This window comes from Malaclemys terrapin, chromosome 19 (genome assembly GCF_027887155.1).
Source record: "Malaclemys terrapin pileata isolate rMalTer1 chromosome 19, rMalTer1.hap1, whole genome shotgun sequence".
Classification (NCBI taxonomy): Eukaryota; Metazoa; Chordata; order Testudines; family Emydidae; genus Malaclemys; species Malaclemys terrapin.
This window is the reverse complement of record NC_071523.1, coordinates 9,930,031-9,945,238: the sequence shown is the minus strand read 5'-3', so window position 1 is coordinate 9,945,238 and position 15,208 is coordinate 9,930,031. Positions and strand designations below refer to the sequence as shown.

General features: G+C 37.5%; 1 protein-coding gene across 8 annotated transcripts in view; it reads left to right on the top strand.

Moving 5' to 3' along the window:
- Nucleotides 1–15,208, top strand: part of PRDM2 (PR/SET domain 2) — a 145,743-nt gene that overhangs the window by 33,480 nt on the left and 97,055 nt on the right. For all 8 annotated transcript variants that reach the window (XM_054009046.1, XM_054009051.1, XM_054009050.1 and 5 more), the window contains 3 exons: nucleotides 1,073–1,190; nucleotides 3,471–3,574; nucleotides 12,101–12,253. In XM_054009046.1, coding sequence (XP_053865021.1) covers nucleotides 1,073–1,190; nucleotides 3,471–3,574; nucleotides 12,101–12,253 — 375 coding nt within the window. The remainder of the gene's footprint in view (nucleotides 1–1,072; nucleotides 1,191–3,470; nucleotides 3,575–12,100; nucleotides 12,254–15,208) is intronic.

Genomic DNA, 15,208 nt, shown 5'->3' with positions numbered 1-15,208 from the left:
ACTTTTTAGAAAACCTTTTGTTAAGGAGGAAGGATGGTCTTGGGGCTAAAACAGTGGACTATGACTTAGGAGATATGGGTTCAGGTCTCAGTTCTGCTCTAGACTTCAGTTGTTACCTTCTTATATTTCTTTCCTTCAGAGGGAAAGAGGTACTCAGAGGGGCTGTATAAGTAGCTGGTCTCCAGAATCTTGACCAAATATTCAAACTTGTGTGCACCTGTGCCTAACTATGGATTTTGGATCCTACTTAGAACATTTTGTTTCTAATGTGTGGAATGCTTGTGTAATGGTCTTGTTTAAGATTGATTTATAATTCTGCTCTCTAGACCAGTTTTACCTGATTTAATATATAAATTTGCACAGTTTTCAAAACATTAGCTGAACAAGAATGAAAAACACACTTGAAAAATGAGTTGATTTAGGTAAATTGAATAATGGAAGAAATATAAAATACATTTTTTTTCAAAGGCATAGAAAGAGTGCAAACCTTTGTCTTCCACTTTTTTCTTTTAATATTGCTATTATAGCTATTATTAATAGCCATCAGGTAACCCATAACAACATTGTTATGTATACAAAGTTCAGGCACATATGAGATTAAATATTTCTGAGATGGAAATTCTGAATTTTAAATAGAACACAAGGCTGAAGTAAGTGGCAACTGGCCTGTGGGGTATAAACAAGCCTAAATAACATTTGTTTGCCAAATAGTGACCATAGACAAAATACATGCATCGACTTGTCATTATCAAACGTGAGCATAGAATAGCTGGAACAAAGCAGAAAGATTTCCAAAGGAACAATTCAGTAGATTTCTCACTAGGAGATTTTTTTAACATGATTTTAGGACTCTCTACAAAAGTATAAACAAATGTGATGGGCATACCAAAGAACCTCCAATGCCTTCATGTGGAAGACACTTGCAATATTGAATCCCTAGTTGAAATGCCAAATTAAAATTTCACTTTCATTTTGTCACCAGTTTTTCTAGCTTGTATGGGTTGATCATCTGTTGTGCTAAAATGTTTTTCTTTCATCATGGTCATGGCCCTTCTGTTTTTTTGACTTGTAGAACACAACTGAATCTGCAGGAGCAGCTGAGACCTTGGCTGATGTACCTGAACATGTGCTTAAAGGACTTCCTGAGGAAGTGAGGCTTTTCCCATCTGCTGTTGACAAGACACGGCTTGGTAAGTGCTGTAACTGTGAAAAGATAATGGAGAAATTAGAAGACAAAAATATCACATTCTGGCAGCTATGGAAAGTGAAGCATTAAAGTAACAAAGAAATGGCGCAGTCAGCGTGAGTTTCCCCATTCCTCAAAGAAAAAACAAACGGGAAGGAAACTAAAATGGGGTGGGAAGTTAAAATAAAACAGAGTGTGAATTATGAAAATGCGTGTTAAAGGACAAAGATTGCAATTGTGTAGCAATGAGATTTTGTGTTTATAGTGGAAAAAGCCTTTTTTATGCTTGTTCTCCTGCATCATGCATTTTATTAGATCAGAAGTGACGTTTAATAGGTATCGAGTGTTCCACCAGTTAAACTTGCACTGGTAAATTCTTCACAATCTAGAGATATGATTTTCCTCTCTGTGTTGCTTGTGAGTCCTTCTCCACAGTCACCCTATTGGACACCTTCTACTTGTACCACTGGTTTGTACATCGTAACTCAGATAAGTTATTTTCACTTTTATTGTGACAACTTGATTCCCAGTTGGAGAGTAAAGGCAAACTTCTGTTGAGCTTATGATGAATGATCCACAGTGGATTGGCTAGCAAGGTCTCTGTGAGAATGACCTGTTACTGTACTTCTTCCACAGACCATGCTTGTCTGCACTGAAAAGCAAATAAAATGCATGTTCATTCTTCCATTATTGTACGTAAAACAGGTGAAAATGCGTTTTTTCTAGAATGGTCTTCAGATAACTTTATAAGTTGTTCTTTAACAAGTTAAACAACCCTGGCATATGGATCTTTACTAACTATATTAAAAAAAAGACACCAAGATAATATAGTAAGGCAGCAGTTCTCAACCAGGGGTCCAGGGCCCCCTAGGGGGCCTTGAGCAGGTTTCAAGGGGGCCTCCAAGCAGGGCCAGTATTAGACTCGCTGGGGCCCAGGACAGAAAGTTGAAGCCCCAGTCCCTGAGCCCCGCCATCCAGGGCTGAAGCTGAAGCCTGAGCAATGTAGCTTCGTGGGGGCCCCTGTGGCACAGGGCTCCAGGTAATTGCCCTGCTTGTTACCCCCTAATGCCGGAACTGGCTTTTATATGCAGAAAACCAATTATTGTGGCACAGGTGGGCCATGGAGGTTTTATAGCATGTTTGGGTTTGGGGGGTGGAAGGGGGCTTAGAAAGAAAAAGGTTGAGAACTTCTGTAGTAAGGTATTGTGAATATGATCAGATAAACAGGAGGGATTGGAGTGGTCACCTTTACCTTACTGTATAAAGACTGGGATAATGTATACAAGATAAGATGGGGAAATGCCTGAGTTCAGTGTATGGTACTAAGAGTTTTCTCTTCCTTTCCCTTTTGTTAGTTGTACATTAAAATCCTGGGATAAATTACTGTAGTGTAATTCCAAAGTTCATTCCACTGAGGTCAGCGTAGTTGCTTTAGATTGTCATTGGTATCCTTGTATGCAGAATTTTACTTTATATCTACAACACAAATAGCATTTGGTTTTTATTCTGAACTGGTCTGAGACCATGGAGGTTGTTGCTTGTGTGTGCGGGCTGTCTGTATACCATCAGCTGAATAGTGTGCTTAACTGAAACAGTGCAGAAAATGGTTTGACAAGCGGTTTGTGTAGCTTTATAGAAACTTGCCATAAAATCTTGCATACAGCAGTATGGGGATTCAATGCTTTTACCTGGTGACGTGATACGAAGGATTCAGAACAAATTTTTTTAGATAAATACCATTTTTCATCCTTCTGAAATAGATTCTGCAATTCTGCTTACGTTACAAATTCGATTGCTTTAATGAGATAGAGATAATAGCATGCTGGGTGTGTGTGTGTGTCAGAATATCGCCTCTTTTGCTTCATTTCGTTCATAAGACCACCTCTTTTCCTCTTCACCATCCCAACAGTTGATCAGTTAGGACATTCCAGCTAGTAGTCTCCAGGTTTGAACTCTGATCAGTAGAGACACTGTTCTCGTTTGTGAGTAAGGAAACTGGTCTGGAATTCGCTTGCCATTCGTTTGGTTCAGCAAATCTGGAGTTGAGTAAATTTATAGACCTAACAGATTAATAAAGTCTTTCATGGGTAAGTTTCTTTTCTGGGCTCGGAGTTGGCTTCATAAGTCGACTTTGAGTAAATTTTTATTTCTTGTCTGTTCTCTTGATATTGTAAATGCTCCCTGAAGTTAGTTGGCATGTATTTGATAAACTTATGAAATGTTTAAGAAAGCGATTTGTCAGAAATAAAGTAGACTAATTACAGTTACTGATTTAACTCTCCAGGTGTCTGGGCAACAAAGTCAATTTTAAAAGGCAAAAAATTCGGACCGTTTGTTGGTGACAAGAAAAAAAGATCCCAAGTTAAGAACAATGTATACATGTGGGAGGTAAGAAACAGCTGGTAAAGGAAGTAGCCAGGTATAGTTAAATGATTATTTTCTATTTGACGTTTTAATTTTTTTCAGACATTATAGATATTGATCATTGTGTATGATTATTTAAATCAGAACTATTTCCTTTTCAGAAAATATGCTTTGTTGAAACTACAGATTAGACTGCAATTGTTTTGAATTACACAGCTAAAACCCTGCCATTGTCATTGATAAAATATTAAGCAGATGTTTTGTAAAGCAACATGAAGTATGTTAAGCACTGCTACTGGGCCCCAACTTCTTGCAAAATGGTCTGTTGCTGATCAGGCTTGGCTTCAGATGGCTGGATCCTGCAAGGTACTGCACTGCTTGATGAGAGTTGAGTACCCTCAACTCCCACTGAAGTCAGTGGAAGTGAAAGGAGCTTGGCATCTCTCAGGAGGGGTTTGGCACCTCACGTGATTTCTCTCTTACAGCATACAACATGTATGGTAAGGCTACATCTTTACTTGCAATTTTCAGGAAATCTCAACTACTGAAGTACCACCTGTGCAGCTCCACTGGCTTGGCAGCAGTGGGGAGCGCTTGTCTAGCGTTCACCATCACCTTGTCTAGCTCTGCTCAGAACAGATCTAGGTCAACTAAACCAGTGCTCCCACCATTGCTATGGTTGTTGGAGCCACAGTGGTGGGAGATTTCCCAGAAATTGCCAATGTAGACAAGATCTTGTGACGGCAAATAAAACCATTTTGACATTTGTCAAAGCAGTATGATCAGACTTGTCTTGAAATCATATACATGCGTGAAATGGAGGAAGCATTTGTCACTGTAAATAAAATAGCATAACTACAAGATCCTATTATAATTTTGGACAAATTAGTATTATTTTTAAAATGTACATTTGACATTTAACACTTTTCTCCAATTAGATGCGGTATACGCAGCTAAAATGATACTGCAGTGTTATGTTGTTTTTTTTTGCTGCTCCATTTATTCTAATATTTGTAAATGTGAAATCTGTTTTAGAATGGCAGAACGGCTTTTTTTGTCAAAAATAAACAGTGAAATCAAACATAGTCTCACAGCCTATAGGAAGAATATCACAAAATACTCCAGTCTTGTAAAAATCAGAATACCTTGATTCAATATGTTTAAACTGTGTATTTGTTTCTTTGATAATAAATTATACTAGTGCACAAATGCAGTGTTATGGAAGAATACCTACGGATAAAAACTCCGTAGAATGCTTTACAGACCATTAGTCTGAGTAGCAATTTACACTGTAAGAATGGACATACTGGGTCAGATCAATGGTCCATCTTGCCCGGTATCCTGTCTTCTAACAGTGGCTAATGCCAGATATTTCAGAGGGAATGAACAGAACAGGGCAATTGAGTGATCCATCCCCTATTGTACAATGCTACCTTGGCAGAGGTTAAGGGACATCAAGAGTATGGGGTTGTGTCCCTAACCATCTTGGCTTACCGCCTGTCCTCCATGAACTTATCTAAGGATTTCATTTTCGAATCCTGTTAGTTTGGGCCTTCACAACATCCCCCGGTAATGAGAAATAATGTTTATAATTGTACAAAAAGGAATTAATTTGAACACTATCCTTTATGTAACTTCAAACACAGATCTCAGATGTGTGTGGCTGTCTTCATGTAATGTATCACATAGTACTTTCAGAAGAACTCAGGTATTTGTACAACAGGATATAGAGGAATTTAGAGAATTCCAAATAATTTTAAATCATCTTTCATTTGAAGATACTTTCGCAGTGTATAGAATATTTAGAGAGCACATTTCAGTGCCTGTTTGTTTCACTATTTTGGGTAAATCTGACTACAAGCTATTTTCACTTCAAATCCCTCTGTCTTCATGAAGGCGATGATTTAGGGACTTGTAATAGATCTATTAAGAGATAGTAGGAAGTAATAAGATCATTGACAGGTGTGGATGGGTCCATGGGAGGCATTAAAAGTATACAATGTTGGAGAAAAGCTACCTTGAAATTTTAGACTAGTGGGCAAACTTGAAAGTAGGAACAGCAATTTTTAAGTACAATATGCAGCTGTAATCTCTCAATAGTAATGCTGAGAATTTATTAAACAATGAACAATAGAAATCCATGCTAAAAGTAAACCTAGGCTCTGAAAAGAGATTTTTCAGTTCAGTTGTGTTTTTAAATTAGAAGGCTAATTTGGTGACTGTACAAAGCATTAAAATACAATATGGAAATCTGTAATCTTCCCCAGAGTCTCAAGGTAAGAGGTAAATCTATAACATGAATACCTTCTGTAGGAAACTTAGTGGTGGGAAATTACCAGATAGGCACTGTAGCTCCATTAAAAGCCATTCTATTTGCTGTAACATTCTTACATGTTAAAATTATTTTAGGAGACACTTTGGTTTGTTCATTTTTCAAGTAGTTCATAACTATTCACGTCTAAGTTTCATTTTGGCAAGAAGACAGAGTTAAGACTGCTGTAGAGGGAACGAGTAAGGGACTGTTCATTATACTGCCCTAAAGAGTTTATAAACTGTTTAGACTGTGCAACGAGTGGGTGTTACAAACAAACTGAAAGAGTGGGGGGAAGGCTGGATAACAGTGATAGTAGCACATTATTTAATAGACTTGATATGTGCACATTTTACAGATTTCAAGAAACAGATTTTAATTATATCAATAATCCCTGTTGGCCACCTGCCTAATAAAATAAAACAAACTATGAAGCACTGCATGTACACACGCACGCACACACACATCAAGCTAGTTGTTGAATCTTGGCACAGAAATGGACCTAGAATGGTAATTTCCCATAACAGCCAGTAGAATCAAAATAATTCAAGTAGAATGCCTGATAAGCCATCAAGTGCCTGTAGACATTACAAGAGGTTACTACAATCCAATGTATCTTAGACTTAGATCTAGTACAAGTACAGTTAATAAGATGAAATCAGTCAGGTAAATTATTTACCTCAGCCGCACGTTTTTTTTCTCTCTATCGCATAATGAAAGTTCATACCGCAAAAACCTCTTACACCAAGTAAATTACCAATTCTATTTGACAGTTACATCTTGTATTAATTTGACATTTCTGAACCACTTGTTATAAAGTGATCTACTTTGCAATGCAGGTTATAAAAGGGTCCAGGGTCAGACTTTAAAACAGTTACAGCTTGCTTTTTAGTACTGGTTTAGCAGTTGAAAAATGTAGATTGAAAAGAGATTTGTAGTCTGCAGCAGTTGGCCCCCATACTTGTATTTACCAACTCTCTCACATCTATAAACCATTCTAGTATCTTAACTGGAACAAGGTAAATTGTGAAAGAGGGTGCTGCTCAGCAGTGGATCTTTAAGAAAGGTCCAAAAGGCTGCAAAAACAAAAGAAAACAAAACAAAATAGCAAAGCTAACAAAAAGAACACTCAAGCTTTTCAAACTGAAGTCACCTGGAGAAAGGGGGAGACCCTTGAAGTCAGTATCTCCATCTAGTTAATAATTAGCAGAACTTTAGGCAAAGTGGGCATTTCTGAATCCGTTCTGTATGGTATAATTCTGTGTCTGTATGCTCAGAGCCTGGCTGAAGAAAGATTGTAGATGTTTTCCTTCCTTGGAGGAGAAGGAAAAAGTGGCATTACTAGAAATCCCATGGAAGAATGGCTATCTGCTGATGAGCCCAGAATTTGAGGCACGTTGTGCCGAGCCATCTAGATCCTGCCCAGCAGGAATTCCGTTTAGTCACAGCATCCTAGAGAGGTGCAAATGCGGTTTCCTTGCCCACTGTGGACAAGACTTAAAAGAATGTCAGTACAGTGAAGACTGGTTGAAATAATAAGTAATCTAGTTATGTTTGGCCCTGCATTCCATATCTCTAGGTCTTCCATACTGGGATTGCACTCCCTGACAATGTTACATTGCGCTGCTCTTCCATTTTAACTACACTGACTGTTTTTATAATCCTGATCTGTGGAAGAGTTTACTTTCACAGATGTAAGGATTTGGTGCACTTGCAAGCACACTCCTAGAAATCAGCTGATGAAATCTGAACACTTAACAAGGACAATGTTCATTCTTTTTCTATCTGTGGTATAATGAGAAGACTAACAAATGTGCAGACATTTTTGGCAGATTCTGCTGGGATTTTACCCTCAGTCATCAAAACCTTATAGTTTGTAACAAACCAGCATGGTGTGGGCACCACAGAACTAATACTCTTTAGTAAATGGTCCCTGTTTTAAGGAACTTTGGAGGGAGGTATACTTTCAAATGAAGATATGTAAAATATTGGGGAGGAACAAAAATGTATACTTCGTGTTTCTAAACTAAACATCAGAAATGATTCAAATGATGCAACACCATGCAGCAAAATGAAAAACTCGAGGTGAAAGCTGGCTTTGGGTTTGTCATTCAGGCTTTGCAAAGATACTAATTGAAGCTTCAGAATAAGCCACATGTCTTTTCACTGTGTAGTATCCCCCTAGCCAAAGTATTTTTGAAGCTGAAGAAAAGATGCCATATTGAAAATTTTAGAAATTTAGAAAGAGGATTGGCTCATTACTTACAATTTTTCACCCAATCTATGCTAAAATATCCAGTTATTGTTTTTACCCCATCCATATCTTCCCCCACCTCCTCCCATTGTCTGTCTGTTTTGCTGACCTTTTATGTCTTTTACAATTACACACTGTATTCTTTGGAGCCAAGTCCATTCCTTATTTATATATTTGAGCAGTGCTTAGCCTAATGGTGCCCTGACGTGGCTTCTGCTGCAGTATACATAACTACTAGATAACCCATCATCATTCTAGCTAAATATATGGACAAACTTACAATTCAGTTTACACTAAAACAACACCATTTTAAAAAAGCGGGTTTCAGTTAGCAGGTCTATGCTGTAGCTAGGGCCCAGGTCATTTGTTTTATTTAAATGAAGACTAGATATTCCCTGGCTTTAACAAAAGGAAAACATTTTAACAAAGTTATGCCCCATTTCCAGGGGTGGCACAACTCTAGCCTCTGAAAAAGGGTTATTTTAAAATGCTCTTTGAATAGGACAGTGCCACAGGCCTTGTATAGCACAGGTGCAGGCATTTTTGCCATTGACATCTGACCCTATGCCTGGTAGACAATAGCACTTGCACTGTTGCTAGTACACCTCTACCCCGATATAACGCGACCCGATATAATATGAATTCGGATATAACGTGGTAAAGCAGTGCTCCGGGGGGGCTGTGCACTCCAGTGAATCAAAGCAAGTTCACTATAACACGGTTTCACCTATAACATGGTAAGATTTTTTGGCTCCCGAGGACAGCGTTATATCGAGGTAGAGGGGTATTGGGAGAACTGTGCTGTGCTAAATAGTGCAAAAAGCCAGGGCCTAAGAGAGCTTGGGGGTGGAGAAAAGACGCGTTACAATTCCTAGATAGAACTAAGAGAAGTAGAAGCCAATACTAAGTTTAAACAAACTTCCAGAATCTATCTGTACGTTTCCTTTCTTCTTTTTCTATTTGTAGCATGTATGTGTAAATCTTTCCCCCAAAATTTCTGTGTGAGTAGCCTAGTACTTGTACTCTACAATCCACTATGTGTATCAAGGTAGGAAAAATAAATTTAAATAAAGAAAAAAGATGTCTCCAGCTTCAAAAAATGGTTATTGCTGTAGTTTGGAAAGAATGTATGACAACCCATGATATCCTTATAGACCTAGAGTAGTAAATGTGGTTGGCATATAGCATATTTTAAAAGCAAAGAGAATTTATATGTTAGCTGAAGACAGATCACTTGTCAGTGAACTGATTTTATTACAAGCTATCTTTGATGCGTTAAAGATAATTAAATGGAGTTACAACCCACTTAAACAATTTATACAGGATCTTGGAATATCAAACACTTCAAACCTGTAGCTGGATAGATTTTATAAAAACTCAGAAGATCGCCTTCACATGGTAAAATGGTACTTTATCCACTAAAACAAGATAAAAAGTAAATTATTTTAACTTCCAACTTTTCTGATGTGTTTACTTTTTTCAGTCCATCAAATGCGGAGAATAAAAGGTAATGCATAATCTAACATTTAAGAGGCTTTTTTAATAAATCATTTAAAGAATTATTCCTTGAAGACTTGCCAAATTGATAGATAGTTAAATCATTTTGTTCATTAACTTTAAATTTCGTGAAACAATGTACCTTTAATTCCTAATGTAGGTTTAATTTAAAACATTATGAACAGTACAATTTTTATTAAATTTATGTTAATTGCGAGTATTAGGATTTGTCTACACATGAAAGTAAATCAGAATAAGGTGGAGAGTGAATTTAAAGTAAATTAACATTTTCTGATGAATGCCATATTCGTTTTAAGAACACTTTCACAGCAGATTTGACAAAATGCAAAGAAGACACCAATGTGAGATTTCTAAAAATTGCTACAGCACTCAACCCAAGGTTTTAGAATCTGAAGTGGGACTCAACCCATGGTTTAAGAATCAGAAGTGCTGTGCAAAAACCGAGAGGGACGAGGTGTGAAGCATGCTTTCAGAAATCTTAAAAGAGCAACACTCTGATACGGAAACTACTGAACCACCAAAAAAGAAAATCAACCTGACTCAGATGATGAAAATGAACATGCATCAGTCGGCTCTGCTTTGGATTGTTATCAAGCAGCACCTGTCATCAGCATGAACGCATGTCCCCTGGAATGGTGGTTGAAGCATGAAGAGACATATGACTCTTTAGCACATCTGGCACGTAAATACCTTGTGACACTGACTACAACAGTGCCATGTGAACACCTGTTCTCACTTTCAGATGACATTGTAAACAAGAAGCAGGCAACATTAGCGCCTACAAATTGTAACCAAACTTGTGTATCTGAACAAGTGGCCGAACAAGAAATAGGACTGAGTGGCCTTAGGCTCTAAAGATTTACGTTTTTATTTTTGAATTCGTTTTTTTATATAGTTCTACATTTGTAAGTTCAACTTTCATAATCAAGAGATTGCATGAGAGTCCCTGTAATGGGGGAATTGAAAAATACTATTTATTTTGTATTTTACAGTGCAAATACTTGTAATAAAAATAAATATAAAGTGAGCATTGTCTACTTTGTATTGTGTTGTAATTGAACTCAATATATTTGCAAATGCAGAAAACATCCAAAATATTTTTTAAAATGGCATTCTGTTTAACAGCATGATTAATCGTGATTAATTTTTTTAATCGTTTATTAATATTAATACAACATAGATACATTCAGCACTGAAGTATTTCACCCAGGGAATCTGAGAACTGTTATAGGAAGAAAAGAGGAGCACAGTAGGTCAAATTGTAATGTACGATTCATTACCAAAATAATAATGCACACAATGATTCTATAACCCTTTTGCGACTCGCAAATTAATTTTGATCTCTTAATTTCACAGTGAAAAATAGTTCTCTCTTCCTAGGGCAAGAGGTTCTTTATAGACACACACACACTCCCTCTCCCTCTCCCTCCAGAAGTGAAGTAGGTAAGAGAACTACGAGTAGGTAAATACTAAAACATTGGTAATATAGAAGAACAAGTTAATATATTTGCATGTAAGAATATACATAGACCTTAATCAGAAATCCCAGTGCCAAGCATGAGGGATGCACCTACAAAGTACTGAAACAATCTTTTCTGGATTAATATTCGGCTGGGAGGACACAATCAGTAATTTGAATTTAAGTCTCCATTTGGTTCTGTTCTGAATGCCAGCATTGACCCAGGTGGGGCTGTTTCAGAGTTCGCAGTTATGTAATATACACATGAACAGTTAAAAGGTCATATTTCCCAGTTTGAATTCCCATACTTTTGCATCCACAGAACTGCAGGTACCTTATAGCACACATTCTAGCAACTCACTGTAGGAACAGTCAGAGAGTTAAGTGCTGTAAAATACGTCTCCAGTTATTTGCAAGCGCAAAATCAGAGGCTGCTTTTGAAAATCAAGCCCAAAATATGCCAACTCAATCAAGTTACTAATTCTTTGTCTGCAGTGCACCAAGCACTGTTACCTGAGGTAAACAATATGCTCTGCATTTGAGAGGACTTACAAGTTTATAATGCTTTTTGACCTTTTCCTAAGCCAATTGCTTCAAATAACCTGAAAGTGAATTCCTGGCCCTACTGAAGTCAATGAGAGTTTTGCCATTAATTTTAGTGGGGCCAGAATTTCATCCCTTGTGTTTTAGGATTAAATATGCCATTAATATTCAAGAGTGATTTAGTATAACCATCCCCCCACCCCTCAAAAATCAGTCAAATTCTATACAGACTGAGGGAAAATGCCTGTAGATTTCTATTTTCCAAGCTCCCAGGGGTGAGGGGTGTTACCTGGTTTGGCAAATTTCAGGAAAATATTTACTTTGTACCAGTCTCATAAATCTTATAATCAAGAAATGCCTTTCTGTCATAAATTATTGAACATGTATTCTTGTGTATTTAAGCATCTATATTTAAGGCTAATTCAATTGTCCCCCATGAGTAACTCATTCTTTTCTATTTCTAAGGTATATTACCCAAACTTGGGATGGATGTGTGTTGATGCAACTGATCCAAGGAAAGGAAACTGGCTGCGATATGTGAACTGGGCACTTTCGGGAAAGGAGCAAAATCTATTCCCTTTGGAGATCAACAGGACCATTTACTACAAAACCTTAAAGGTAGCACTGTCTATTTGTGAAGTGTCAGTGATGACTTTTTGGTATCCATTTCTTCCTTTTCCTTCAAGAACCTGTTTCATTTTTGTACTTCCGGTGATGGATTTGGGCCCTTTGTGGGGTCACCTGATGTGCTGGGGTGCCACTGAGTCAGCCTATTCTGCCAGCCTGGGTCTCCTTTACCTGGCTTTGCTGGGGTAGGCTCTCAAGCCTCTTTCAGCCAAGCACACAGGCAGGGCCACACCCAGCTGCACAGAGAGACAGAGATCGGCTCTGAAAAGATTCAGCCTTTGTTCTCTAACACTCTGGTGCCCATTCCTTTTAAGGAGTACAAACCCAAAGGTTTTATGAAATTCGCCCCCTTCCTCAATGTGGAGGGAGATATGCACAACTTCTTGCCCCCCTTAGTTAGAAATTACATAAACTGGGTTATAGTATAAAAAAGAAATTAGCTTATTAACTACACAAGGGTGAATTTTAAGTGAATATAAGAGATAGACAGAACAAAGCAGATTATTGAGCAAATAAAACCACGCAAGCTAAGCTCAATATACTTAGGAAACAGGTTACAAAATGTAAGTTCTCACCCTAAATGTTATTTTAGGCAGGCTGCAAAGTTGCTGTGGTTCAGAGTTCCAATTACATTCGTTTTCAGACTGGACCCGTCTTAGTCTGGACTCTCCCCTGGCCTTCCCTTCAGGTGGCTTTAGCAGTCTCTTCTTGGACAGACAGGCCATGAAGAGGAGGAGTCCCATTTTCCTTCTTCCCCACCCTTAAATAGGATTTACATAAGGCGGGAATCCTTTGTTTCCCAAACTTGACCCCCCCTTCCCTTCCAGGGGAAAGTTACAAGAAGTCCCAGGTAATGTTTAATATCAGGTGACCAGACCACCTGACTCTGTAGTATCACAGTGTCCATGAGTCATTGGCAGTATGGAGCAGTCTAGAGGAAGGCCAAGCCTTTTCACAGTCTATTGTCCTCGCTGATGAGCCATCAACCCTGTCTGGCTTTTCCATTGTTGTACCTGAAGTGTTATCAGTGGATGTCACCCAAAGTAGTATAGTTGAAATACAGATACATAGTCAATATTCCTTACTTCAGATACAGAAATGATACAGGCATACAAATTGGATAATTTCATTCAGTTAATCATAACCTTTCCAATGATCTCACATGAGCCATCTTGCATAAAGTATATCTTTTGTCATATACATATAATATTTTCACAAAAAATATGGAATGAAACATAACACATCCCATCTTAGAAACCAAATTCTTGAACAGTGAGAAAATGTACTTGAAATATTAGTTCTAGCAGTCCAAGGTGTCTTTTTTTTTTTCTCTGTAAATAAAATTGCAAGCCACTATTACAAACTGAGATATGTATGAACACTCTATTTTGTATTTGGGCTTGTGAATGGTTTGATACAGCACAACTGTCAATACTGAGGCAAGTGACTACTGGAGATAAGCATTTCTCAATTCCTAGGCATGCTCAAGGCACACACATCATTACTCAGCACAACTTGCCTGCTTGAGATGGATCCTTTCAGACAATAACAAGAAATCCATAGTTCCTATTGGTCTTTTCATCATTTAATAAAAGATGTAGGCAGGGTCTGTATTTTACTCCTCCCTGTTTTTTCATTTCCTAATACATAACCTTTGACAACTCTCATATTTCCAACTTAAAAAAAAATAAGGCATAGCCGTGATGGCTTATATATATATTTTAAAGAATTTAAAGACAGTTTGGAAAACTATCTGGGATCTGTGTGATATACACGGTCTGTGCGCTATGATCAGTTTGGAAGCCTGACTGGAAGATCCACAAGAAAAATTGTAGTTGCTCTAGCATTTTCCTAGCTCCAAACTTCTTAATCAACCTTGCCAAATATAGAAGGATTTTTCAAAAGAAATCAGCATTTTAACGTGGGACGATGAGAATAATTAACCACTGGAACAATTTACCAAGGGTCCTGGTGGAGTCTCCATCACTAATCATTTTTAAATCAAGACTGGACTTTTTTTCTAAAAGTTAACATCCAGGAATTATTTTTGGGAAGTTCTGTGGCCTGTTGTTACACAGAGGTCAGATTAGATGATCACAAAGGTCTTTTCTGGTTTTGGAATCTATGAATCTATCCAGATTTTGCAAGAATGCAACAGAAAAACATTTTTTTCAACTTTACTGCACAAGATCTGTTCATGGAGAGGAGAAAATATTTTGCAAAAAGATCACTGACAACATGGCCATTCTCCATCCACTGAACAGAATTTCATCAAAGATGTACTTAATGCAAATTTTAAATATAGATGTATGGTTTGCTTTTAGGACTTCCCAATAAATGGGAACAACACAGATTATTATATCAAATTCAGTTTACACGGCTACCTCCCTTATCGGCAAATAAATAAGTAAACCTACCTTGCCAGCTATGCAGATGTTCCCGGTCACATCTGAAAGCATTTGTTTCAACAGCTTTTGCTCTTCCTGTTAATATATCCTCTTAAGAAGTAGGACAAGGGGCAGACACCAATCTTCTTAATCTCAGTTTATATTAGAAGCTAAACAGTTTTTAGTACTGTTATAACTATCAACATTGGGTCAGTTTCCTAGTGTAGATTAGGCTTTGGAGAGTCACTTAGTACAGATTTCTATGTACACAAGTTAGTAATTTTCCTTGTAACTTTTTAAAGAGTATTTGAATTAATCTGAAGTTTTGTTTGGTAATGAAGCTTGTTTAATCTACAACGTTACAAGATCTAGTATTTTGTAGAATTTTATAGTTACTCAAAATGATTAGATCAGTGGTAATTAGCCTGCACAATTATAAGAGCCAGATTCCCAAAGTAAACTTACTGCAAAGAAAAGCAAGCCAATGTAGCTGCAGAAAGACTTCGAGAACATAGTATCATATAGAAAAGCATTTCAGACTTTTTGGAACCTCAGAGCC